The sequence below is a fragment of the Osmerus mordax genome, chromosome 11 (genome assembly GCF_038355195.1).
Source record: "Osmerus mordax isolate fOsmMor3 chromosome 11, fOsmMor3.pri, whole genome shotgun sequence".
Taxonomy (NCBI): Eukaryota; Metazoa; Chordata; class Actinopteri; order Osmeriformes; family Osmeridae; genus Osmerus; species Osmerus mordax.
The window spans coordinates 17,701,024-17,721,642 of record NC_090060.1 but is presented as its reverse complement, the minus strand read 5'-3'; the positions used below and the strand labels follow the sequence as shown (position 1 = coordinate 17,721,642).

At 47.7% G+C, this 20,619-nt stretch overlaps 5 protein-coding genes across 6 annotated transcripts; all 5 read left to right on the top strand.

Moving 5' to 3' along the window:
• The first annotated feature begins 244 nt into the window (after positions 1-244).
• Positions 245-3,655, top strand: rnf168 (ring finger protein 168). 2 transcript variants are annotated; one of them, XM_067246559.1, is made up of 7 exons: positions 245-368; positions 965-1,368; positions 1,792-1,862; positions 2,036-2,206; positions 2,377-2,474; positions 2,612-2,678; positions 2,809-3,655. In XM_067246559.1, exons 2-7 carry the CDS (start codon positions 1,032-1,034, stop codon positions 3,562-3,564), a joined length of 1,500 nt encoding a protein of 499 aa, XP_067102660.1. In that variant the 5' UTR covers positions 245-368; positions 965-1,031; the 3' UTR covers positions 3,565-3,655. The 2 variants fall into 2 exon arrangements, with proteins under 2 accessions (XP_067102660.1, XP_067102661.1); XM_067246560.1 differs by having other exon boundaries at positions 253-362.
• A 1,458-nt stretch (positions 3,656-5,113) lies between these two features.
• Positions 5,114-7,892, top strand: LOC136952281 (transmembrane 4 L6 family member 1). The gene is made up of 6 exons (XM_067246999.1): positions 5,114-5,229; positions 5,905-6,085; positions 6,537-6,605; positions 7,070-7,224; positions 7,445-7,637; positions 7,816-7,892. The coding sequence occupies exons 2-6, from the start codon at positions 5,909-5,911 to the stop codon at positions 7,834-7,836; spliced, it is 615 nt and encodes a 204-aa protein (XP_067103100.1). The 5' UTR covers positions 5,114-5,229; positions 5,905-5,908; the 3' UTR covers positions 7,837-7,892.
• A 2,118-nt stretch (positions 7,893-10,010) lies between these two features.
• On the top strand, positions 10,011-11,879 carry LOC136952149 (P2Y purinoceptor 14). Its single transcript, XM_067246851.1, has 2 exons — positions 10,011-10,175; positions 10,852-11,879. The coding sequence occupies exon 2, from the start codon at positions 10,854-10,856 to the stop codon at positions 11,877-11,879; it is 1,026 nt and encodes a 341-aa protein (XP_067102952.1). The 5' UTR covers positions 10,011-10,175; positions 10,852-10,853.
• A 1,372-nt stretch (positions 11,880-13,251) lies between these two features.
• LOC136951721 (P2Y purinoceptor 14-like) lies at positions 13,252-16,972 on the top strand. Its single transcript, XM_067246300.1, has 3 exons — positions 13,252-13,437; positions 13,980-14,399; positions 15,801-16,972. The coding sequence occupies exons 2-3, from the start codon at positions 14,029-14,031 to the stop codon at positions 16,648-16,650; spliced, it is 1,221 nt and encodes a 406-aa protein (XP_067102401.1). The 5' UTR covers positions 13,252-13,437; positions 13,980-14,028; the 3' UTR covers positions 16,651-16,972.
• A 256-nt stretch (positions 16,973-17,228) lies between these two features.
• On the top strand, positions 17,229-20,408 carry gpr171 (G protein-coupled receptor 171). The gene is made up of 4 exons (XM_067246301.1): positions 17,229-17,350; positions 18,496-18,632; positions 18,720-19,135; positions 19,591-20,408. The coding sequence occupies exons 3-4, from the start codon at positions 18,752-18,754 to the stop codon at positions 20,227-20,229; spliced, it is 1,023 nt and encodes a 340-aa protein (XP_067102402.1). The 5' UTR covers positions 17,229-17,350; positions 18,496-18,632; positions 18,720-18,751; the 3' UTR covers positions 20,230-20,408.
• The last annotated feature ends 211 nt before the right edge of the window (positions 20,409-20,619 follow it).

The window sequence follows — 20,619 nt, the reverse complement described above, 5'->3', positions numbered from 1 at the left end:
TTGTGCGTACGCACTGTCTGTGAATTAGGCCAATTGTATTTCACACAATATAAACTATATTAGCATACACTTTCCAAATGTAATTAGATTAATCCAACGAATATTTTAGTTTGTATGCGAACCATGACAAAAAAACAAACATTGGGACTGCCACATTATTAATTTTCATTAATCCCAAACTTTCGTAGCGTCTACCCCGGATTGGTGAAAGCTTCCTGGCTGAGGTAACCGCGCTACCAGAGCAACTTTCTGGCGCGCTAGCAGCAATTGGTTTCGCAAGACCTGCTCTTTGAAAAGAAGCTAGACTAGCTTGGTGGATGCACCGACAGGATTTAATGGAATCGTGCTGTCTGGAGTTTCTAGTATGTGTAAGAACAACTAAGTAATTGTATATCTGGGCCCACCGTCGTTTTAGGCGTAATTTCAGACAAAACGTGGGCGGTGAATACCTAGCTAGTCTAGCTATGCCACTACTGTGATACGTCAAGCTAGAGCTAGCTAGCTGACCATTAGCTAGACAACGTTTTTTTAAAGGATTGTGCTAAGTAGATACACAAGCTCCAGCGAACGAAGTAGCTCGTTAGCCCAACTTAACTAGCTAATTACTATGATAAAATGCAACTGATGAACTATCAGTTTAGTTTTTTTGGAGTATTGTTTCTGTTGTCTGAGTATTTGCCTGTATGGAGAATAGACTAGCTAGCTAGCATGAGCTAAAATGAGACAACTGCCCTGAACTTGCTAAACTATCGAGCTACCAGTCACTAAACCAGCTTACTTCATATATCGTGTTGGTGTTGTTGGTAGAGAGATATTATTCTTATGGAGGGAATTATTAACCCATATTTCTGGCAGCAGCTAGTTAGAGGTTTTAGCTACTTCAACCAGGGCTTAAAATTTAGCAAGTATCCTCAGTGTTTCCCTTTTAGTAATTTGCCATCTTGTTTATGTGCCTTGAGGGTAGGTTCTTCAAGCGAAAAGCGACTGAAACGCTGGACGTGAAAGCTGTCAGAACTGGAGAAGGCGAAGCCATGCCGCCGGTATCCGAGATGGAGGTGTCTGCTTCCCACGGAGGGTCTACCGGGAGCTTGTCCCGAGCTGACTGCCTCTGTCCCGTCTGTCTGGAGATCTTCCTCGAACCGGTCACATTACCGTGCGGCCACACGTTCTGCAAGCCCTGCTTTCTGGAAACCGTGGATAAGGCGAACATGTGCTGCCCGCTGTGCCGCAAGCGAGTGTCGACCTGGGCGCGGCACAACGGCCGCAACAAGACGCTGGTGAACAGCGAGCTGTGGCTCCGGGTGCAGGCTGCCTTCCCCGCGCAGTGCCAGCGCCGACTGCGAGGGCTGGAGGTGGACGAGGAGGAAAGTGAGTGTGTCTTCTGTCACAGTTATCATCAAGGAACATCAGTGTTTAGCGCTGCTGTCGTCTGTGGGAGTTGGTGTCAGGGGCGGTTCTGGGGGAGGGGTGCAGTGCCCCTGTGACAGCAAGCTTGGACCCCCTTGTGGGCCCCCTAAATGTAGAGTATGGATCTTTTTAAACATGGTCTTTTGCCTGTTAATCCCTTTAATGCAGTGAAGAAAATCATGACAATAATGTTTAATGTAACTGGCCCCTCTAACAGTATGACTGTGCCTGTCGGCGTTCGTTGGGGCAGTGTGAAAATGACAGTTATCTTTCAAGACATTCCAAACCCAACAGCAGAAGGTTGATAGTGTGAACAGGCCTCAAGTCTGTGTGTGTCATTGGATGATGAGCTGTGCTGACCTGTGTGTATGCGCGCGTCTGCAGTATCGTTCTTCAGGCCGCAGGTGTGTCTGCCAGGAGAGGTGAGGCAGGAGTACGAGGATCAGATCAGCAAGGTGAGAGCTCTCTGCAGATACGTTTAGCTGCACCATGTGTTTAGACTATGAAACCAAATCAGTGTCAGTAAACCATGTATCTCCTCCTCTCTTTTCCCTCCACCTCTCCTCCACCTCTCCTCCACCTCCCCTCCTACCCACCCTCCTCCTCCCCTCCTCCTCCCCTCCTCCAGCTGGCGGAGGAGAAGCGGGCTCTCGAGGAGGCGGAGAGGAGGGCGAGTGAGGAGTACATCCAGCGCCTTCTGGCAGAGGAGGAGGGCCGCCGGGCGGAGGAGAGCAGGAGTCAGGAGCAGAGGCAGCTGGAGGATGATGAGAGGCTAGCCTGGACGCTCAGTGAGGAGCTGGTGAGTAGGAAACACATCCGCTGTCCAGGGTGAGAAGAGGAACGGAGTCGATATCAAGGGATGTGGTCATCGTTTGGTACCTTCCCTTTCCCTCTCTAGGCCTTGTGGGAAGAGATACGTCTATTTGGGGAAATAGTTGTTGATTGATTCCCTCCCTCCCTCCTCCTCAGAATCAAAGCCCGATCTCAGAGTCACAGAGTAACACTCGTTTGAATAAAACCCCCCTGTCCAAGAGGAAACCACACACCAACGCTGGAGATATAGAGAAGTGAGTGTGAACGATGATGACTGTAACACATCCTCACACCAGGAACACTTAAAGTAACCACATCCCAGGCATGGAGCAGCAACAGTAACATCTGTACTCCAGTACAGGTGATTACTGTGTCTCTGTTTTGCTTCTAGGTTCTTAAGCCCGCTCCCAAGGCCCCTCAGCGACCCAGAGAGCAGCTCCAGCCTCACGGCCAACAAGGTAGGGCTCTGTCTCTCTTCCATGTTAACATGAGCAAAACATGTTTCTAACCCTAACCAATGTTTCCAACCCTAACTCTTAAAAGACGTATTATAGTTGGATAAACATGAACAACATTGCTGTGTTTCAGGAGAACGTTTCCTGCCCAGACAGGAAGTCCTCCACGCCCAGAACAGACCTCTGTCAGGAGCATCCCAGCATGCAGTGCATTGCCACTACGTCAGCAGAAGGCTCCACCCACCCCTCAACTGGCCACACCCCACACACAAACTCCTCCCACATCCACCCCTCCACAGGCCCCTCCCACACCAGCTCCGAGCCAGTGTCTGTATCCAAGAGGAAGAGCTCAGAGCTGGGTCCCAGGGGGGAGGAGGTGGTGGAAGCTTTCAGCAAACGTCCGTGCCCAGCGAGGTCTCCCCCCGGGGGCGGAGAGCCCCCCTGGGCCCCGGAGGAGGCCACGCTGCTGCAGGAGCTGGCCCAGAGGGAGGAGGTGCTGTTCAGGCAGCATGAGGAAGACCGCAGGCTGGCCCAGGCCCTGCAGAAGGAGCTGGACCGGGAGACGGCCCTCCAGGCTGTCGACCGCAGGAAGGGCTCCAGCGACCAGTACCTGCTCCGACAGAAGCCCAGCCGCGCTCAGTCCACCTCGGGCCGCGCTCAGTCCAGCTCGGGGGCGGTGCCTGCCACTCCCCCCTGCACCAACAGGGGGCGCTCTCGCTCAGCCAGCGCCACCAAACGGGGCGCGTCGGAGAGGAGACTGTCCAGCCCCAGGGTGAGAGGAGGAGGAGGAGGGCAGGGCGGCCCCTCCAGCTCTGCTGCACCCTTGATCTCCCTGGGTAGAGCCAGCAGACAGGCCTCTCTCACAGACATGTTCCCCCCAGGACACTGAGTCCTCCTCAGCCTGACACCGTCACTAACCCTCCCTCTCCACCTCCAGTCCTCCTCAGCTCCCCTGGACTGGGGGGAGAGCAGGGGGGAGAGCAGGGGGGAGAGCAGGGGGGAGAGCAGGGGGGAGAGCAGGGGAGAGAGCAGGGGAGGGGGGTGAAGGTTGGCCTTCTTAGTATCGTTTGTGCCTTTTGAAACTCATGCCTTGTGCTGGGTAGAGGACTTCCATGAGGCCTTCACCTCATAGGACGCGCTGAGGAACGACCTCTGCTCATGGGAGGAGCAACACCCATGGTTATCAAATCTGGTTCATATTAAACTTTTTATTTTTTTTTCCTCCATTCTTTAGACCCATATACTGTATTAACTATGGAATAAAATGAGACGCAAATGAAACTCTTGTTGGTGTTGCATGATGGTTGTTTAGGGGGGGGGGGGGGGGGGGGGTTTCACATCCGTTATAGAATCAGAATTCGGTTTATTCGCAGTGTATGTTATACAAACACAGAATTTACTGTGGCAGGGAGGTGCAAACACTAAACATATACAGATCTTAAATTAAGTAAAGGTACAGAATTTTAACTATTCCTAAGAACTAAACAATCTAAGAATAAAACAATATAAATATAAAGTAAAATATATATAAGAATAAGAATGAGCAGCATGAGTGGTCAACATAGTGCAATCAGATACTGGGTTCAATAATGAATGAATGTCAATGGGAGTCCTTGGCCTTGTTGAAGAGGCCAGTAGCAGATGGAAAGAAACTGTTCTTATGGCGTGAGGTTTTGGTCCTGATGGACCGCAGCCTTCTCCCAGAGGGGAGTAGCTGGAACAGGGAGTGGCCAGGGTGGGAGGGGTCGGCCACAATCTTCCTCGCTCGCCTCAGGGTCCTCGAGGGTAGGCAGATTGCAGCTGATCACCTTCTCAGCGGACACCGGCTTTGAGCTAGAAACTCAGCTACCCGTTGTATTGGAATTCTTGGGCTTTCTAATGATGTCACAGATATTAACAACCTGCAATAGCTCTAGTCAGTCAGTTCTAGCTAGCTAGCTAATTTAGTAGCCTGAAGTTATACAGTTGATGGAATATAACTAGGACCTATAGCCAATTAATAAATAAAACTTATGTTTATTTTCATTGAAATGTGTTTATTAGCCTAGCTTACTCACAAAAAACATGCCAGAGGTGAGGGTCCCCTGCTGTTTTCAGGAGGGCAAGCTGAGACAAGGGCAGTTCAAACTTGACTGTGGTACAGTTCGTATTTTCCATCCTTTTCAACTCTAACCGTGATTCACTGCTCCCACATTATCTGATTTGAGGAACAGAACTTCTCCAAACGGACCCAAAATAGCAATAAAAATGCCCCGGGAATAGCAGGCCACTACAGTCCCTAAACAAATATTACCCAACTGCCCTTTTTGGCATTGTGGTGTTGTGTGACGTTGAAAATAATCAGTGTGTGTGTGTATGTGCGTGTGCGCGCGATGCTTAAGGGGGCGGGAATGTGTCACTTCATTGACCATATTTGGTGTCTGCGAATGTCAAGTTCCTCATCGAATTGTGCTGAAATATTGGATGCTCCTTCTGCTTCTTCTCCTTCTAGTAACTACCGTTACTCAGTTGGCACAATAAGAACTAGGCTTCTCCATCATCTCTCCAAAGGCAGGTAAGATACTCTAGTTTGATCTGGTTTTGTTGCTGTTCCACTTTTATATATATCATTAATTGACGGCTTTAAACAAGGACTTTAAGTCTACTATTTGATGGAGCAAGAAACAGATAGTGTAGCCACGTCCTATTTAAATTAAATATTAAAAATTATATGTTGATGTGCTGTATTTAGAGTAAGGGTTCGATTTGGTCCAGTCAATTTATCTGGTTGAAACAAGAGCTATTAAATGACATTGGGGTTTATTCAAATTAATTTCTGAGATTCTGAATAGATTTTTTTTTCTTTCATGGTTTTAATTACAAATGTGTTGTTTTTTTTAATTCTCCTCTAAATGTGAAATGTAAAAAAAAAACACATACAAACATCCCGGATGTTTCAATCTGATTTTTTTCCGCTCAAGTTTTTTGGATCTGAATTTCACCATTCGAATTTCAGCAGCCTGAATTTCCGAACCTAGAATTTTTGGATGAGAATTTTTTTACATTTTTGATGAGAATTTTTTTACATTTCAATAAATTCATATTAATTAAAAACCACCAAATTCGGTGGTGTTTACATTTCAATATTAAGTATCCAATGCCCTTTAAAATTCAAAACATATCACTGATTTGCTTCCATATAAAAGTATTTTACTCACTATTTAAGTAATAGTGCTGTGGTCCTCTCCAGAGTCATGTGTGTGGCGAGCTGCTCCAGGTGTGTGGGTGTGTCCCTGGTTCCCCTGGCCCTGCTGTGCATCCTGGCCAACAGCCTGCTGTTCTTCCCCTGGCTGGAGGGACGCTACCTGCTGGAGGGTCATGTGACCAGAGAGGCCACGTATGGAACCGGCTTGTGGGCGTCAGGATTCCTGGTACATGTGTGTGTGTGTGTGTGTGTGTGTATGTACATGTGTGTGTGTGCATGCTTGCTTGTGTGTGCATGTGTGTGCGTACACCCATCTGTGTGGTTCTGTGTAACAGTGTGGGGTTCTGTGTAACAGTGTGGGGTTCTGTGTAACAGTTTTGGGTTCTGTGTAACAGTGTGGGGTTCTGTGTAACAGTGTGGGGTTCTGTGTAACAGTGTGGGGTTTTGACTGCAGAATCAGTGCCTTCACAGGTTTCTGATTACTTTCCTCTTCTTGTTCTGTATTCCTGATGCCGATCACACACCCGCATCTGTGAAGGGACCTTACAGAGCGTTCAAACTGTTGTAGATACATATATTATAATACAAAATAACAGTGGGAGGAATTATGTGTGAATTATCAAGCTTTTCACATGTATCTGGATTGTTTTTCTATTATGATGTTTTCTGCTTCGCAGGTTCTGGTCGGAGCGAGAAGATTTATAATTGGCAGCTCAAAGACGGGCTGCTGTGGATTCAGGACTGAGGTGAGGATGGAGATTAGGATCAGGGTGAAGGTGAATATTAGGATCAGGGTGAATATTAGGATCAGGGTGAGGGTGAATATTAGGATCAGGGTGAATATTAGGATCAGGGTGAGGGTGAATATTAGGATCAGGGTGAAGGTGAATATTAGGATCAGGGTGAATATTAGGATCCGAATATCTGGTTCCGTATCTGTGCTGAGGTAAAGTTGTAACTCTATGGTTTTGGCCGTGTCTGTGCTGAGGTAAAGTGTTCTAACTCTATGGTTTTGGCCGTATCTGTGCTAAGGTGAAGTGTTCTAACTCTATGGTTTTGGCTGTATCTGTGCTAAGGTGAAGTGTTCTAACTCTATGGTTTTGGCTGTATCTGTGCTAAGGTAAAGTGTTCTAACTCTATGGTTTTGGCTGTATCTGTGCTGAGGTAAAGTGTTCTAACTGTATGGTTTTGGCTGTGTCTGTGCTGCCAGATGCTGTTCCAGGTGGGCTCCTCCTGCGTGGCCCTGACGGCTGCTGCCCTCTGCTGTCTGGTGAGCGCCAGCGCGCTGGTTAACGGCCCGTTGTGCCTCCACAACTCCACGCAGGGCCAGGCCTGGGTGGCCCCGTTCAGACGCACGTCCAGCCAGTGAGTACAGGTCTCCTGGGAGAGCACAACACAATGTGGTCCTTACACATACATGGATACACACAGGCTATTGTGCAGTACTGTACACAGTACAGTCTACCTGTATGACTTAGACTGTGTTCCTAGAGACAATATCTACCTGTATGACCCAGTCTACCTGTATGACCCAGTCTACCTGTATGACCCAGTCTATCTGTATGCCCCTGCTCTGTGTTCCCAGGGACCCGGTCTACCTGTATGACCCTGCTCTGTGGGCCTCCGCCTGTGAGGAGCCAAGGAGTGCTGTGTTGTGGCACGTGGTGCTGTTCACCGTCCTGGCGGCCAGCAGCGGCCTGCAGGCTCTCCTCTGTGCTGCCCACACACTCAACTCCATGTGTGGCGTTGTCTTCGGTCGAGGCTTCCGCAGAAACAAGGTGCGCTTGTTTACATCCCTCAGAACGTGGTGCAAGTGTGTGTGTGTTTGTTATGTGATGTCTTGGTTAACCAGGTGCAGCTGGAAAAGGGGGGGGGGGGGGGGGTGGTGGTTGTCTGCGTGTCTTCCCCAGCTGCATGTCGTCGTGTCAGAAGTCTCACTGTGTGTGTGTGTTCCAGGTCAGTCCAGTCTCAGTTTAAGCTCCAGGACCATGAGAAGAGAGGAAGGGATGATGGTGATGATGATGAAGAGGATAGTGATGATGATGGTGATGATGCAGGAGTACTTTTCCCTGTGATGATCCCATGATGATTGTGATGATCCCATGATGATTGTGATGATCCCATGATGATTGTGATGATCCCATGATGATTGTGATGATCCCATGATGATTGTGATGATCCCATGATGATTGTGATGATCCCATGATGATTGTGATGATCCCATGATGATTGTGATGATCCCATGATGATTGTGATGATCCCATGATGATTGTCAACCTTGAAGCAGAAACATACCTGCGGTTAGTATACTTCAGACCATGAGAAGTCCACAGTAGCAGGAAAGCACACTAGCACTTTAAATAGAACTGCAGGTAAATGACCTTCACTGTACACATTTACATCTCAACTTGTACATTCACCTATGTATTTTAATAGGATAACTCAGGTTTAACATGTTAATGTAATTTGCCCATACTGTGAATCAAGAACTAATTTATTTCTGTAGTTATTTTCAAAAATAAAAATAGCATTTTATTTTGTCTAAAGGGGCTTGTGTCCTTGTGGTGTTCTGCGGTGGTACTGCAGCTAACAGCAGCGATGGTCAGAAAGCTGCTGTTTGTTTAGTCTAACTGTCTGCCCTGTGTCCTCTTACAGCACCTCACCCACCTCTCCTCAGCTATCCTCCTCTCTTTCTCTTCTCCTTCCTGTTGCTGTTCTTCCCCTTTCTCTCTCTTTCTGTCTCTCTCTCTTCCTCTGTCTCTGTGATCTTTCTATAAGTCTCGTCTGCTTTCCACAGCGTTTGGAGATGAACAAGACCAGAATAGTCTTTGGTGTTTTTTTTGTGGGGGTGGTGGTGGGGGAGGGGGGTGTGTTTGATATGAAATCCTTTTGGGAGGAATAGGAGGTTTTTATAAACATGACTTTTGGCATGTGCATTCTGAAACCATTGGTTGATCCTGTTATTTACATTGTACTTTGATATTTGGCCTGTTTCCTTACAGCTGAAAGCCAAACCAGATCAAGGAATCACGCATTAAAACTGCCAAATAAGGGTATTTATCTCAAGTTGAATACATAAACCTCACGATGTTGTGCTTACACAGTAACCTGAGACGTTACATGTTTTCTTCATAGAGAAAGTTTGTTTAGCTCCAGATTTATATCCCAAGTACCAGAAGGAGACCGTCAGGTCCTCGAGGCTGCTCATGGGCTAACTGGACCTGGATCGCTAAAACAATAAAACATATTTGAATACATGCAGTACTTACACATATTAAAAGTTGTCAATAAGTATGTGAATACACAATCAATACATTCTAAGTCCACTTCCGAATTCCGTCTAAAAATAAGAATATAACCCAAATGTATTAAGCTCTCATTTAAACATTCAAATAAGATGTTTAAATACACTTTTTGATATGCTGGGGTCTGTATTTGTTGCTCACAACACAAATCAATCTTGCAACTCTCCCCCCCCCCCCCCCCCGACTTTTCTGCTGAGTCTTTATGCCAATTCACTCTCGTGTTTCTCAAACTCAGCGCTCCTCGTCTTTGATGAGGTATAAGGGTAGAAGTGCCATCATCAGACTGAATCTACAGCTTCCTCATTCTAACTAGACCCGAGCAGAAAGATGAACAAGTTTCGACCACTTCCTATTTCATGTACCAGCATGGACTTCCTGGCATTCTCTAGCCTTGATGGGGGGTGGACTGAGAGAAAAGAGAGGAGTTTGGTCAGAATACTGTCAGGCTGCTGTGTGTGTGGGTGTGTGTTTGTCTGATGAGATGTCCTCTGAGACTCACACATGCTGCCTCACACACGAGTCATCGTGTGAGACTTTGGAGGAAGGTCTGAAGGGTTTCCTGCCTTCAGGCGAAAGACAGACGCCCTCTCTCCCGCCCACCCTCCTGCCCTCTCTCTCTCTCTCTCTCTCTCTCTCTCTCTCTCTCTCTCTCTCTCTCTCTCTCTCTCTCTCTCTCTCTCCCTCTCTCTCTCTCCCATCTCTCTCTCCCCTTCCTCCCTCATCAGACCGCCAGACGAGAGACGAAGATCAGACGACCCCCAGCCCTCTCACGTCTGCTCCAGGTCCAGATCCAGCTCCTGTTCCAGGTCAGACTGCATCGGCTCCAGACTTCTCCGCTCAGATCTCACAGTCACGCGTGATCGCACATCTGTACGCGTGTCTGGATCTTGTTTAGCGGTCCAGTTTGTCCGTCTGTCTGGTTCTTCAGAAAGCATAGAGAACCACCAGAGAACCACCAGCTTCTCTGACATCCAACCTCCTGGTGTGTTTGGATTTCGGTGTTGTCGTTTGGTGAGTGTGTCAGTTTATGTGTTACTCTGTTTGTGTTTGTGCATGAGAGACACAACTTTAAGTAACATATCAGGGTAACTTGTGCGGTTTTCTTACCATGCTAGAGGGTAAACAGTGTTGTGTGAATCATACGCATGCTGTAGAAGCGTTGTGTTCATTCCAATGGAAAACGATTTAGTCCAACTTTCTAACAATATATTTTTTATGTTGCTCGATTTTGAAGTAGTATTTGTTCTGGTAATATCCCAAGGGTATTCTGAGGTCAAGATACAGTATGATTTATGTAACACAGCGTCTGAATGTGCCAGTGTGCTGTTCAAGATTGATTAGACTGTGAGTTCACCAGATTTAAGATAACTGGCTGCTTTTGCAGTTTTAGAAGCAACACAACTTGACGGTATTTAAGCTGTCCAGCAGTACAGATGTTCTCCATCAGTTTAAGGGAAAGAAAAGGAGAAAGTTGCTTACTGTTATTCCCAACAGTGTAGAAAAGGAGGGCTAAGGTCTCCATGATACCATGATAATGATAACAATGATGATAGAAATACATTACTATGTTAAACAATAACTTCTGCTGATTATATACAGAGCAATTGAAAAGAAAAAATTATAATAATATTTTAAAAGAATATTCAAAAACATAAAAAATTTTTTTTACACACGCTTCCTCCCTCAGCCATGGACCTGAACTTCACCCAGCTCCCCCCCCCCTGGTCCCCGGCTGCATCCAACCAAACCAGCAACTTCAGCAGCCTGTTCACCCAGCAGGTCCTCCCTGCCCTCTACATGCTGATCTGCGGCGTGGGCCTGGTCCTCAACGTCCTGGCCGCCTGGATCTTCTTCCGGGTCCCCAGCGACTCTGGCCTGGTGGTGTATCTGAAGAACATGGTGCTGGCCGACCTCCTCATGCTGTCCACCTACCCGTGGCGTGTGGCCAGCGAGATGGACCTTGGCGGCTGGCGCCTGAGGGTGGTGGTGTGTCGCTACACGGCCGTGCTCTTCTACTCCAGCATGTACGTGGGCATCGTGTTCATGGGCCTCATCAGCCTGGAGCGCTACGTGAGGATCGTCCGGTCCTCCTCCTCGTTCTCCTGCCGTTCCCCGCTCCTCCAGAGCGTGGGCTTCGCCCGCGTGCTGGCGCTGCTCACCTGGAGCCTGCTGGTTCTGTCCGTGCTGCCCAACGTGGTGCTCACCAGCCGGCCCGGGGAGGGGGGGGCCAGGGACTGCATGAAGCTGAAGAGCCCGCTGGGGGTGCAGTGGCACCAGGCGTCGACCCTGTTCAGTGTGGGGCTGTTCTGGGTGACCCTCCTGGTGCTGGGGTTCTGCTACTCCTCCATCGCCTGCCAGATCTACCGCTCCTACCGTCGCGTGCGGCAGGACGCCGGCGAGGTGTGCCGGAAATCGAACCGTAGCATCCTGAGCCTCCTGGTGGTGTTCTTTGTGTGTTTCGTGCCGTACCACGCCTGCCGCGTGCCGTACACCCTCAGCCAGATGCCCGTGGCCGGGTTCAGCTGGCACAGCCGCTTCCTGCTGTTCCAGATCAAGGAGGGAACGCTGTTCCTGTCTGCGCTCAACGTGTGCCTGGACCCCGTCATCTACTTCCTGATGTGTCGGACGTTCAGGGAGTCGCTGCTCAGGAAGCTGTCGGGGGGAGGAGACAGGAGGCAGTCTCTGACCACTGGACAGAGCCTCAGCAACATCTGACCCTGACTGGGGAGGGAGGGGGGGGGGAGGGAGGGGGGCGGGGAGGAGGGGGGGAGGGAGGGAGGGAGGGAGGGGGAGGGAGGGAGGGGGGGGAGGAGGGGGGGAGGGGGGGGGAGGGAGGGAGGGAGGGAGGGGGGGGGAGGAGGGGGGGAGGGAGGGAGGGGGGGATGGAGGGAGGGAGGGGAGGAGGCGAGGGGAGGGGAGGGGAAGGGAGGGGAGGGGGGAAGGAAAGGGGGAGATGGAGGGAGAGAGACTTGGAGGGAGAATCTGCATTTAAAAGTTGATTTCAATTGCAGACTTCATATGAATGTATACAGTATATTGGCTCTCTGTTTAGATGGGTATAATGTGTAGGAGATGAAATGTGACGTGTTGTGCTTATGCTTAATTAGAGACTTTTTTACACAGAAGCCTACTCCTATCAGTATTCATCTGGCATCAGTTGTCTAACACTGGGAGTGTGGCATGTGACCCATGTGTCTTCTTCTGTGGTCATGTCAGCCTGTAGCTGCAGTCAAAGGGGCCCACACTGCAGTGATGACGAAGCACATTACTTGCTTCATGTGCAGAACAGGAAAGAGAAACTCACAACCACAGAATCACAAGAGCAAACTGACGGCATGTGTGTTCCTACATTTTAGATGTTTTAGCAATGTTTAATCATTTTAAACATTGCTAATTTAATTAATTTAATTAATGTTTTGTATAATTTGAACATGTTTTGGCTGTATGTCAACATGGACATATTTTCACAGCAGAAGCAAAAAAAGCAAATTACAATGTTCATACCACCTGGGGGCAGTAGTAACATCTCTGGTGGCACCACTCCAGACCCCCGGCGTGAGGTGGATGCTGCTGGTACTTTGGTCATTTCCGATTAGGTATCCGGCTCGTCCGGTCGTTTTTATTCTATTAACTCCAGTCAACATTTTCAAAACTATCTCCCCCAGTAATTTGACTTTGATTACTTTCAGTTTTCAGTTTTTCAATAATCAGTTTAGGAATTTGTTTCTAGGAATCGGAATCGTTTTAAAAGAACCGGTTCTGCATCGGAATCGTATAAGTCCAAACGATCCCCAACCCTAGTACCGACAGAGACACACTATGTACGTTATGGAAATGAAGGATCAATATGATGCAGGTAAATAACATTTGAAAACAACCTATTCCTGATTTGACTCTCAAATAACAGGAGCAGCACCTGTCGTTATAAAAGGACCTTTTCATCCTCATATGAGTCTTCAACACGTTTTCTCTCATGGACAATCTCACATTCACACACACGTGCACACACACGTGCACACACGTGCACCCACATACACACACACACACAGACGCGCACATACACCCACAAAACACACACAAAAACACGCACAAAAACACACACAAAAACACACACATCGTACACACACACGTAGACCCACACACACCCACACACCCACATGCTAGCCTCTGTGGTGAGTCTCAGTATGATACAAAGCTGAACAGGAGGAAGTGACAGACCCAGACCAGACAATGACAGCTCCGATAAGACCATCCTCATCACTCAGCACAGCAGGTAAGAGGAACACACGCACAAACATCTTTGAATAAAAAATATTTACATTCCATGTTATGTAAAATGATCAAAGTATCTAACATGCAATAGATAAAAAGTTTGTATGTTTTCACTCAAGTGATTGGCTGGAGTTGTTCCACGTTAATGTGATGACTTGAATGTAGGTGAGGTGATAAACAATTTAAACCAAAATGAACTACTGTCATACATAGATGGATGTAGCTCAGTGTATGAATGTTTGAATGTAGATCAAGTGGTCATAAAGTTCAAGTTCTTTTTCTGTAGAAAGTCACAGGTTGATAGCCCTGGCTCTATATGTATGATTGTTTTTTAGGCGGGTTAATAAACATTCTTATAGCCTACTAGTTATTAGTTAATAAATAGCTATGATTACTTGGTGGTGATCTCTGTGGGCATCTATGAATCTGTGACACTGCTAGTAAAAATGCTATGCAAATAAAATGCATTCCGATTTGATTGGTCAATAAGCGATTACAATGCAGAAGACAACTGAATAAATGTCATATTCTGTCTTTTATTAGACAGACGCACCAAGTTGATACGGGGGGTGGGAGAAGTTGAACTCCACAAATGGAGCACGTCAACTCCTCATCTCCGGTAAACAGAACCCTGGGGAACGACTCCTGTTGCGACATCCAGGACGTACCGCAAACCTTCTTCATAACCACCTACGGACTGGTGTTCCTCCTGGGTCTGGTTTTGAACGGCATCACGTTTCGCGTCTACTTCTGCCAAGCCCAGCAGCACCCCTCCAGTGTGACAGTCTACCTGAAGAATCTGGTCGCTGCCGACTTCCTTCTGAGCCTTTGTCTCCCGCTGAGGATCGCGAACTACGCTAGCGGCTCCGTCATGCGAAGAGTATACTGCACTTTCGGGGCGTCCGCTTTCTACCTGAACATGTACGCCAGCATCCTCTTCATGGAGTACATCGCCGCGAACAGGTACGCGAAATTATCTTTTCAATGCATACTCATTGGTATTGTTCCTCATGTCTAAGCAACAGTTCCGCATTTTTAAGCTTGAAATGTTTGGTTCAGGTGTGTTGTTAGACCTAAAACTCTACTGGGGCACAATCCCCTATTCATATCCATTTTTTTCTTTCAAGCTTACTTGCTGCGCTCAATGCACTTCTAGGCTATAGAAACTCCCCTTGCTTAACCCACTATACAACAGTTCAGGGACGCGAGTTTGCTATCAGCTTTGGCGGGGTGGGGGGGGGGGGTGGGGGTGGGGGTGGGGGGGGGGGGAGGGGGGGCGGGGTTGATAGCTCTCGCCGAATGTGCTAGGACCTGCACTGGCTTCATGTTATATTGTTTGTATGTTTTAGTCAAAATAAGATTAGACATTAGAAAATAAAGTTTCCACTACAGTTACTGTCATTAGTCTATGACGTTGACTATTCAAAAAACATACAAATAAAAGTTTTATCATTTATGTGGATGCTAACATCAAAAAGCCAAAACCCAAACGGCAAATGCTATATAGGCTAGCCTACTGTTTAATCCGGCACAACAACTTCTGTTAAACTTGAGGGTGTCAAACGAACGGTTTCTTACAGTTTTTTTCAAATGCTTACACACATAATTTTTTACTTGTCCTCTTTTTTTCCAAAACTTAACACACAAATCCAAGAATTGCACACACAAAATGCAAAATGCCTCACTTCTCTTGCAAAATGAAGCACTGCATTCAAAATATCACATACACGTCTCAAAAGCAAACATTTGTCTCATGTTGCAAACACTTTTACCATTATATTAAATTTTTGTAACTGTGTTATTCAAAACCTAAAGCTCTTCTTTCATGAGCTCCTATGTACATTTCTGTACAAGATTGAAAGTAAATGGCAGAGATGATGAAAAAGGCCTATACACACAGGTATGAGTTTGAAAGGGCAGACAAATTGGGGAGGCTGTCCCAGGACTGATGTCCGCAAGCTCTCGAACACGGTGCATCCCTCTGCTTTAAGAAGTATTCTGTGTGTCGCCGCATATTTCAATAAATTTGATGTGCTTCCCCCTTTGTCCATAATCTTTTTGAAACATTTGTTGTATTTTGCGATGTTGGAATCCTTGGCTGTGAAATATAGCCACAGCTGTTCGTTTTGGAGCGACAGAGGGAAAATATTTCAGTCAACACATTAAGTGGAACCGAAATGAGGAACCGAAATGTGCATTCTAATCCGGTCCGATTCTTACCGGTTGCGTCGTAACCGGTTCCATAGTGGAACCGGGTTTTGGTACCCAACCCTAATCACACCTCCTGCCCCAATTCTTGTCTACATCCTGTCCCCCTACCTGTCCCTGCCCTGTCCACTTCCTGTCTACTTCCTGTCTTCCCAGGTACCTAAAGATCGTCCGCCCGCTGGAGAATCACGCCCTTCAGACGGTCCGCTCGGCCCACCTCGTCTCCATAGCGACCTGGTCCGTCCTGGTGACCACCATGTGCGTCTACGTGACTCTGCATCTCACCACCAGTCAGGACGAGACGCAGCCCTGCGTGTCCCTGGGCTGCGACGCCGCGCACAGCCCTGAGGTGCACCTCTTCTACAAGATCATCCACTCCTTCCTGGCGGTCATCTTCCTGTTTGTCCTGGTCTCCCTGGTACTGTTGTACCGTGGGACCTGCTGGAGGGTGGAGCAGGCGCAGCGGGCCCGAAGGACCGCCTGCCGCAAGCTGAGCAGGTCCAAGAGCAACATGCGTGTTCTGGTGGGCGTGTTCTGCGTGTGTTTCGTTCCCTACCACCTGGTGCGTCTGCCCTACGCCTTGCTCAGGCTCAGACGCAGGTGCGAGTGGGCGAGGCTTTTCTACTTCCTGAAGGAGGGGACGGTGCTGCTGTCGGTTCTCAACGCTTGCCTGGACCCGTTTATTTACTTCATCTTCAGCAAGGCCTTCAGAGAGCAGCTGGGATTCGGGAGAGCCTCGAACGTCACCCTGACCCAGCTGGAGAAGAGGGGAGCCTCGAACGTCACCCAGACCCAGCTGGAGAAGAGGGGAGCCTCGAACGTCACCCAGACCCAGCTGGAGATGAGGGGAGCCTCAAACGTCACCCTGACCCAGCTGGAGATGAGGAGAGCCTCGAACGTCACCCAGACCCAGCTGGAGATGAGGAGGAACAGCGAGAGTCTCCTGGAACTCCAGAGGACAGAGAAAACTATCGTCACCACGTCTAGACGGACAAGTGTGATTTAGCAAAGAGGCCCAATCTCTTCCACTATTGGTCAGTGGGACCTGTTGACTAATTGAAGAAAACTCTTACGAAGGATCAATGCAATATTGAGTTAAATATGTGTTCTATAATAATTAAGTTATTTTATGACTGTTCTTTACTGCTGAAATTTTGCATTAAAAATTATTTTTTTCAAAGATATCTATTCCTCGAAATGACTACAATCTGCTGTGAAAAGTCACAATCCCCTTCTATGATTCTGAGAAATGTGACTAATGATATAAGGTCAACAGGAGGAGGTGGAGGAAGATGTCAAGTAGTCTGCATTAAAGATCCGATCAATGATTAGTGTCACCCCAGTTCTTCATCACAGTTCCTGAACACAGGCCGGCTCCTGTATTCTAGTTCCATAAAATTAAACTCAATTTCAACCACAGGGTCCTAAAACCAGGAAATGACACACACACCTCAGGCAGGCCTCTTTGACAGGAGAGCCTCGAGGTTTTGACAGATCTACAGACACTGTGGAAAGTTGAGGTTTGCGCGATGACACAAACAGGAAGCTACTGTCTCTAGTTAAATGTCAGGATGCGCAGATGCAGGGCTCGCTGGCAGATACTGACTAAGATCACCCAGAAACACAGGACCCTGGCCAGCAGGAGCCTTTGCTGTCCTAACAGAGGAGGTAAACACACGACTCCATGATGAAACAGGAACAATGCGGTACGTTATCATTCTGTTCAGTCTGCTTCATTTACATTTAGTCATTTAGCAGACGCTCTTATCCAGAGCGACTTACAGTAAGTACAGGGACATTCCCCCGAGGCAAGTAGGGTGAAGTGCCTTGCCCAAGGACACAACGTCAGTTGGCATGACCGGGAATCGAACTGGCAACCTTCGGATTACTAGTCCGACTCCCTCACCGCTCAGCCACCTGACTCCCCACTTCTTAGACTGTCAGAGAGTCGCTTGGGGGGATCGGCTTCACACCACACTGGTGTCTAAGTTGGGTTGAATATCATCGCTGTACCATTGCAGCTCTGTAGAGTCTCAGTGTGGTTTAGCTGACGAGCTTAAAGATAGTTGAGATGAAGCTCGGCCTGATCCACCCGCTTGTCTTCTCTCCCACCCTAACCCTGGATCTCTAGACGTGGTTAGCAACTCTTCTATGACCAACGAACAGGAGGGAGCATTAATCAAAATCATTGAACTTTGTAAAAGAAACTACATTTATGACATCAGAAGAGCGAGCGGAAGAGTGAGGAGTTTGTTTCTTTCAGTGTGAAATGAACTGAACCATTTCCTGTTGAGGAGATTTACATCTCACCACGAAGTTTCATGTCTGCAATGTGTGTGTAATTTTGTCAGGGAAACCTCATAGGCAAATTTAGAAAACCTATACTGAAGATAAGAGTTTGCTAAGTCTAATTCTGCCTCTTTGGGTTAGGAAACATAGTTCAATAGGAAACACACAAAACATAACTAAGCAAAACAATATAGACTAGGTCTAGTACTTAAAGTAGGTTACTTACAAAGTAAGTACAAATAAACCTATATAAAGTTGTCAATATGTGAATATACAAAATCTTTATGTTGAAAGCCCACTTCCAATGTTGTAGAAAAATATGAAAATGTAGGCTATGCCCTGTTAGATTAGATTAGGCCAGGCTGCACGCTTTTTCCGCATGAGGAACACAAAGGTTAGATTGTGCTACTGATTGCAACATATCTAAATACAGAAAGAGTTATAAAAAATGCAAAAATATAATGCAAACAAATATTTTACGAGACCAAATGCATGGTGTGTGACCTTGGGGCGTATGACACCTTCACTCCTTCCTTCTCACACGTTGTTGTTTAATTTGCAGTCATGGTCTTATAAAGCACATCTCCAGCACTTCCTACAACAGCCTACCCGACAGTGAAGAAACAACCTGTAACACGACAGACAAGATTCACCAGCCATCTGTGAAGTAACGACAACGCCCCCGCCCCCCCCAAAAACGTAAGTCTCTTTTTGTGTGTAGTAACCTGTTATTCTCTCGTTTAATTTGAATCTAACGTCAATTATAGTTTTTTCTCACTGTCTTAGGTTCAGGTCTCGCTACGTCGCTGTCCACGACAATGTCCTCTCCCCCGAATACCACCAGCTACCTCACCGCCGACCCGAAGCGATGCGTCGTGAACGACCAGATGGAGCCGTTTATCGTCCTCTACATCCTCATCTTCCTCGTGAGCCTGGCGGGAAACGCGATGTCGCTGTGGGCGTTCACCTGCGGCTCGTGTTTCCACGGCAGCAAGGAGTGTACAAACGTCTACCTGACCAACCTGCTCGCCTCCGATATTATTCTGACGCTGGCCCTGCCCTTCAAGATCGCCAAGGATTTGGGTGTGGCGTCCTGGGAAATGATGGTGTTCCACTGCCAGGTCAGCGCGGTGCTCATCTACATCAGCTTGTACGCATCCATCTTCTTCCTGGCTTTCATCAGTGTGGACCGCTACCTGCAGGTGACGAATAAGTTGTTGTCGTCCACACTAGAACGGTGTCACTATTGGTTAAAGTTCTGGGTTTATGAGTAGCCTATTAGACAACAATCTGATAGGAGAGAGTTAACCTACACCTCAGAAGAATGACCAGTTCAGACACAGAGGTAGGGTTAGCAAAGCCTCTCTCAGGCATGAAGTTAAGGGGTCGTGATTTATAGTGAATAAATCAAACACAGACAACAGGTGTTCCTTATTCAATCAGCGGTTAAGGAATCGGGCTAGAAATCAGAAAGTTGCTGGTTCCATCCCCGGCTCTGCCAAATGACGTTGTGTCCTTGGGCAAGGCACTTCACCCTACTTGCCTCGGGGGAATGTCCCTGTACTTACTGTAAGTCGCTCTGGATAAGAGCGTCTGCTAAATGAGTTGAGCTAAATGACTAAATGTAAAATGTAAAAGCGTGACTCCTCCCACACAGGTCTTCGGCAGCGCGCGCGTGCTGCGTGTGCGTCACGTGGGCTTCGCCCGGCTGATGTCGGCGGTGGTGTGGATGCTGGTCCTCGTCGTCATGGTTCCCAACATGCTCCTCCCAATCCACAGCGTGGCGGAGGAGCGGCTCCTCAGCTGCTCCGCCCTGAAGAAGGGCGTGGGTCTTCACTGGCACGCCTTCTCCATCTTCCTCTCCATGGCGCTGTTCCTCAACGCGTCCGCCGCCGTGCTCATCTCTAGCGGACTCATCCTGCAAAGGCTGCTGGGAAGCAGGCACAACCCCGACGACCGGGACAGCGCCTGCCAGGCCACAGTCTACATCGCCGTGGTGACCGTGGCGTACGTGGTTAGCTTTGTACCGTACCACGTGGTGCGCACCCCGTACACCCTCAACCAGGCCCAGGTCCTGGAGCAGGACTGCCCCACCAGGAGACACCTCTTCCTGGCCAAGGAATCCACCTGGCTGCTGGCGTTGCTGCATGTGTGCTTTGACCCTGCTCTCTACTACTTCTTCTCTCAGTCCTTCAGAGAGAGGATCGGGAGAGTGTTTGACAGGAGGACTAGGGCGTCTGTTTCTATCACCGAACCTGCTGCTGTAATTCTGCAGTCTTTAACTGCCACAGACTGAACGCTATAGGAAATAGCTTAATATGTAAAAAAATATTTAATGTATTCTGTGGACTACTTGTGTCATGGAAAATCTTTATGAATGCGGTTGTTCACTTTGATCAAGTCACAATGAAATATAGGCTATATTTTATATAAAACAAAAACATATTTTCATGTTTGATAACAAATAAATTCTGTTTTGGCACAATAACTACTTTAGGGGGAAGAGTGTAGCTCATTGGTAAAACATTTGGCTACAGGTCATGAGGTTGCAGGTTCTATTTTTCCGTGAACGTCGATTTGGATAAAAGCGTCTGTGTAAGAGTCATAGTTCAAGAAGGTTCTATTCTATATGCTATGTAGGCCTATATAGGAATAGGCTATACAATATGTATTCCATCTATCTAAC

Bases quoted from the DNA above. Each gene is read 5' to 3' on its own strand.
- LOC136951721 (XM_067246300.1), top strand. From the start codon at position 14,029: ATGGAGCACGTCAACTCCTCATCTCCGGTAAACAGAACCCTGGGGAAC. The intron at 14,400-15,800 runs GTACGCGAAATT...CTGTCTTCCCAG, and splicing joins GAGTACATCGCCGCGAACAG to GTACCTAAAGATCGTCCGCC.
- LOC136952281 (XM_067246999.1), top strand. From the start codon at position 5,909: ATGTGTGTGGCGAGCTGCTCCAGGTGTGTGGGTGTGTCCCTGGTTCCC. The intron at 6,606-7,069 runs GTGAGGATGGAG...CTGTGCTGCCAG, and splicing joins GCTGTGGATTCAGGACTGAG to ATGCTGTTCCAGGTGGGCTC. The intron at 7,225-7,444 runs GTGAGTACAGGT...CTGTGTTCCCAG, and splicing joins TTCAGACGCACGTCCAGCCA to GGACCCGGTCTACCTGTATG.
- LOC136952149 (XM_067246851.1), top strand. From the start codon at position 10,854: ATGGACCTGAACTTCACCCAGCTCCCCCCCCCCTGGTCCCCGGCTGCA.
- rnf168 (XM_067246559.1), top strand. From the start codon at position 1,032: ATGCCGCCGGTATCCGAGATGGAGGTGTCTGCTTCCCACGGAGGGTCT. The intron at 2,207-2,376 runs GTGAGTAGGAAA...CCTCCTCCTCAG, and splicing joins GGACGCTCAGTGAGGAGCTG to AATCAAAGCCCGATCTCAGA. The intron at 2,679-2,808 runs GTAGGGCTCTGT...GCTGTGTTTCAG, and splicing joins CCAGCCTCACGGCCAACAAG to GAGAACGTTTCCTGCCCAGA.
- gpr171 (XM_067246301.1), top strand. From the start codon at position 18,752: ATGTCCTCTCCCCCGAATACCACCAGCTACCTCACCGCCGACCCGAAG. The intron at 19,136-19,590 runs GTGACGAATAAG...CCTCCCACACAG, and splicing joins GTGTGGACCGCTACCTGCAG to GTCTTCGGCAGCGCGCGCGT.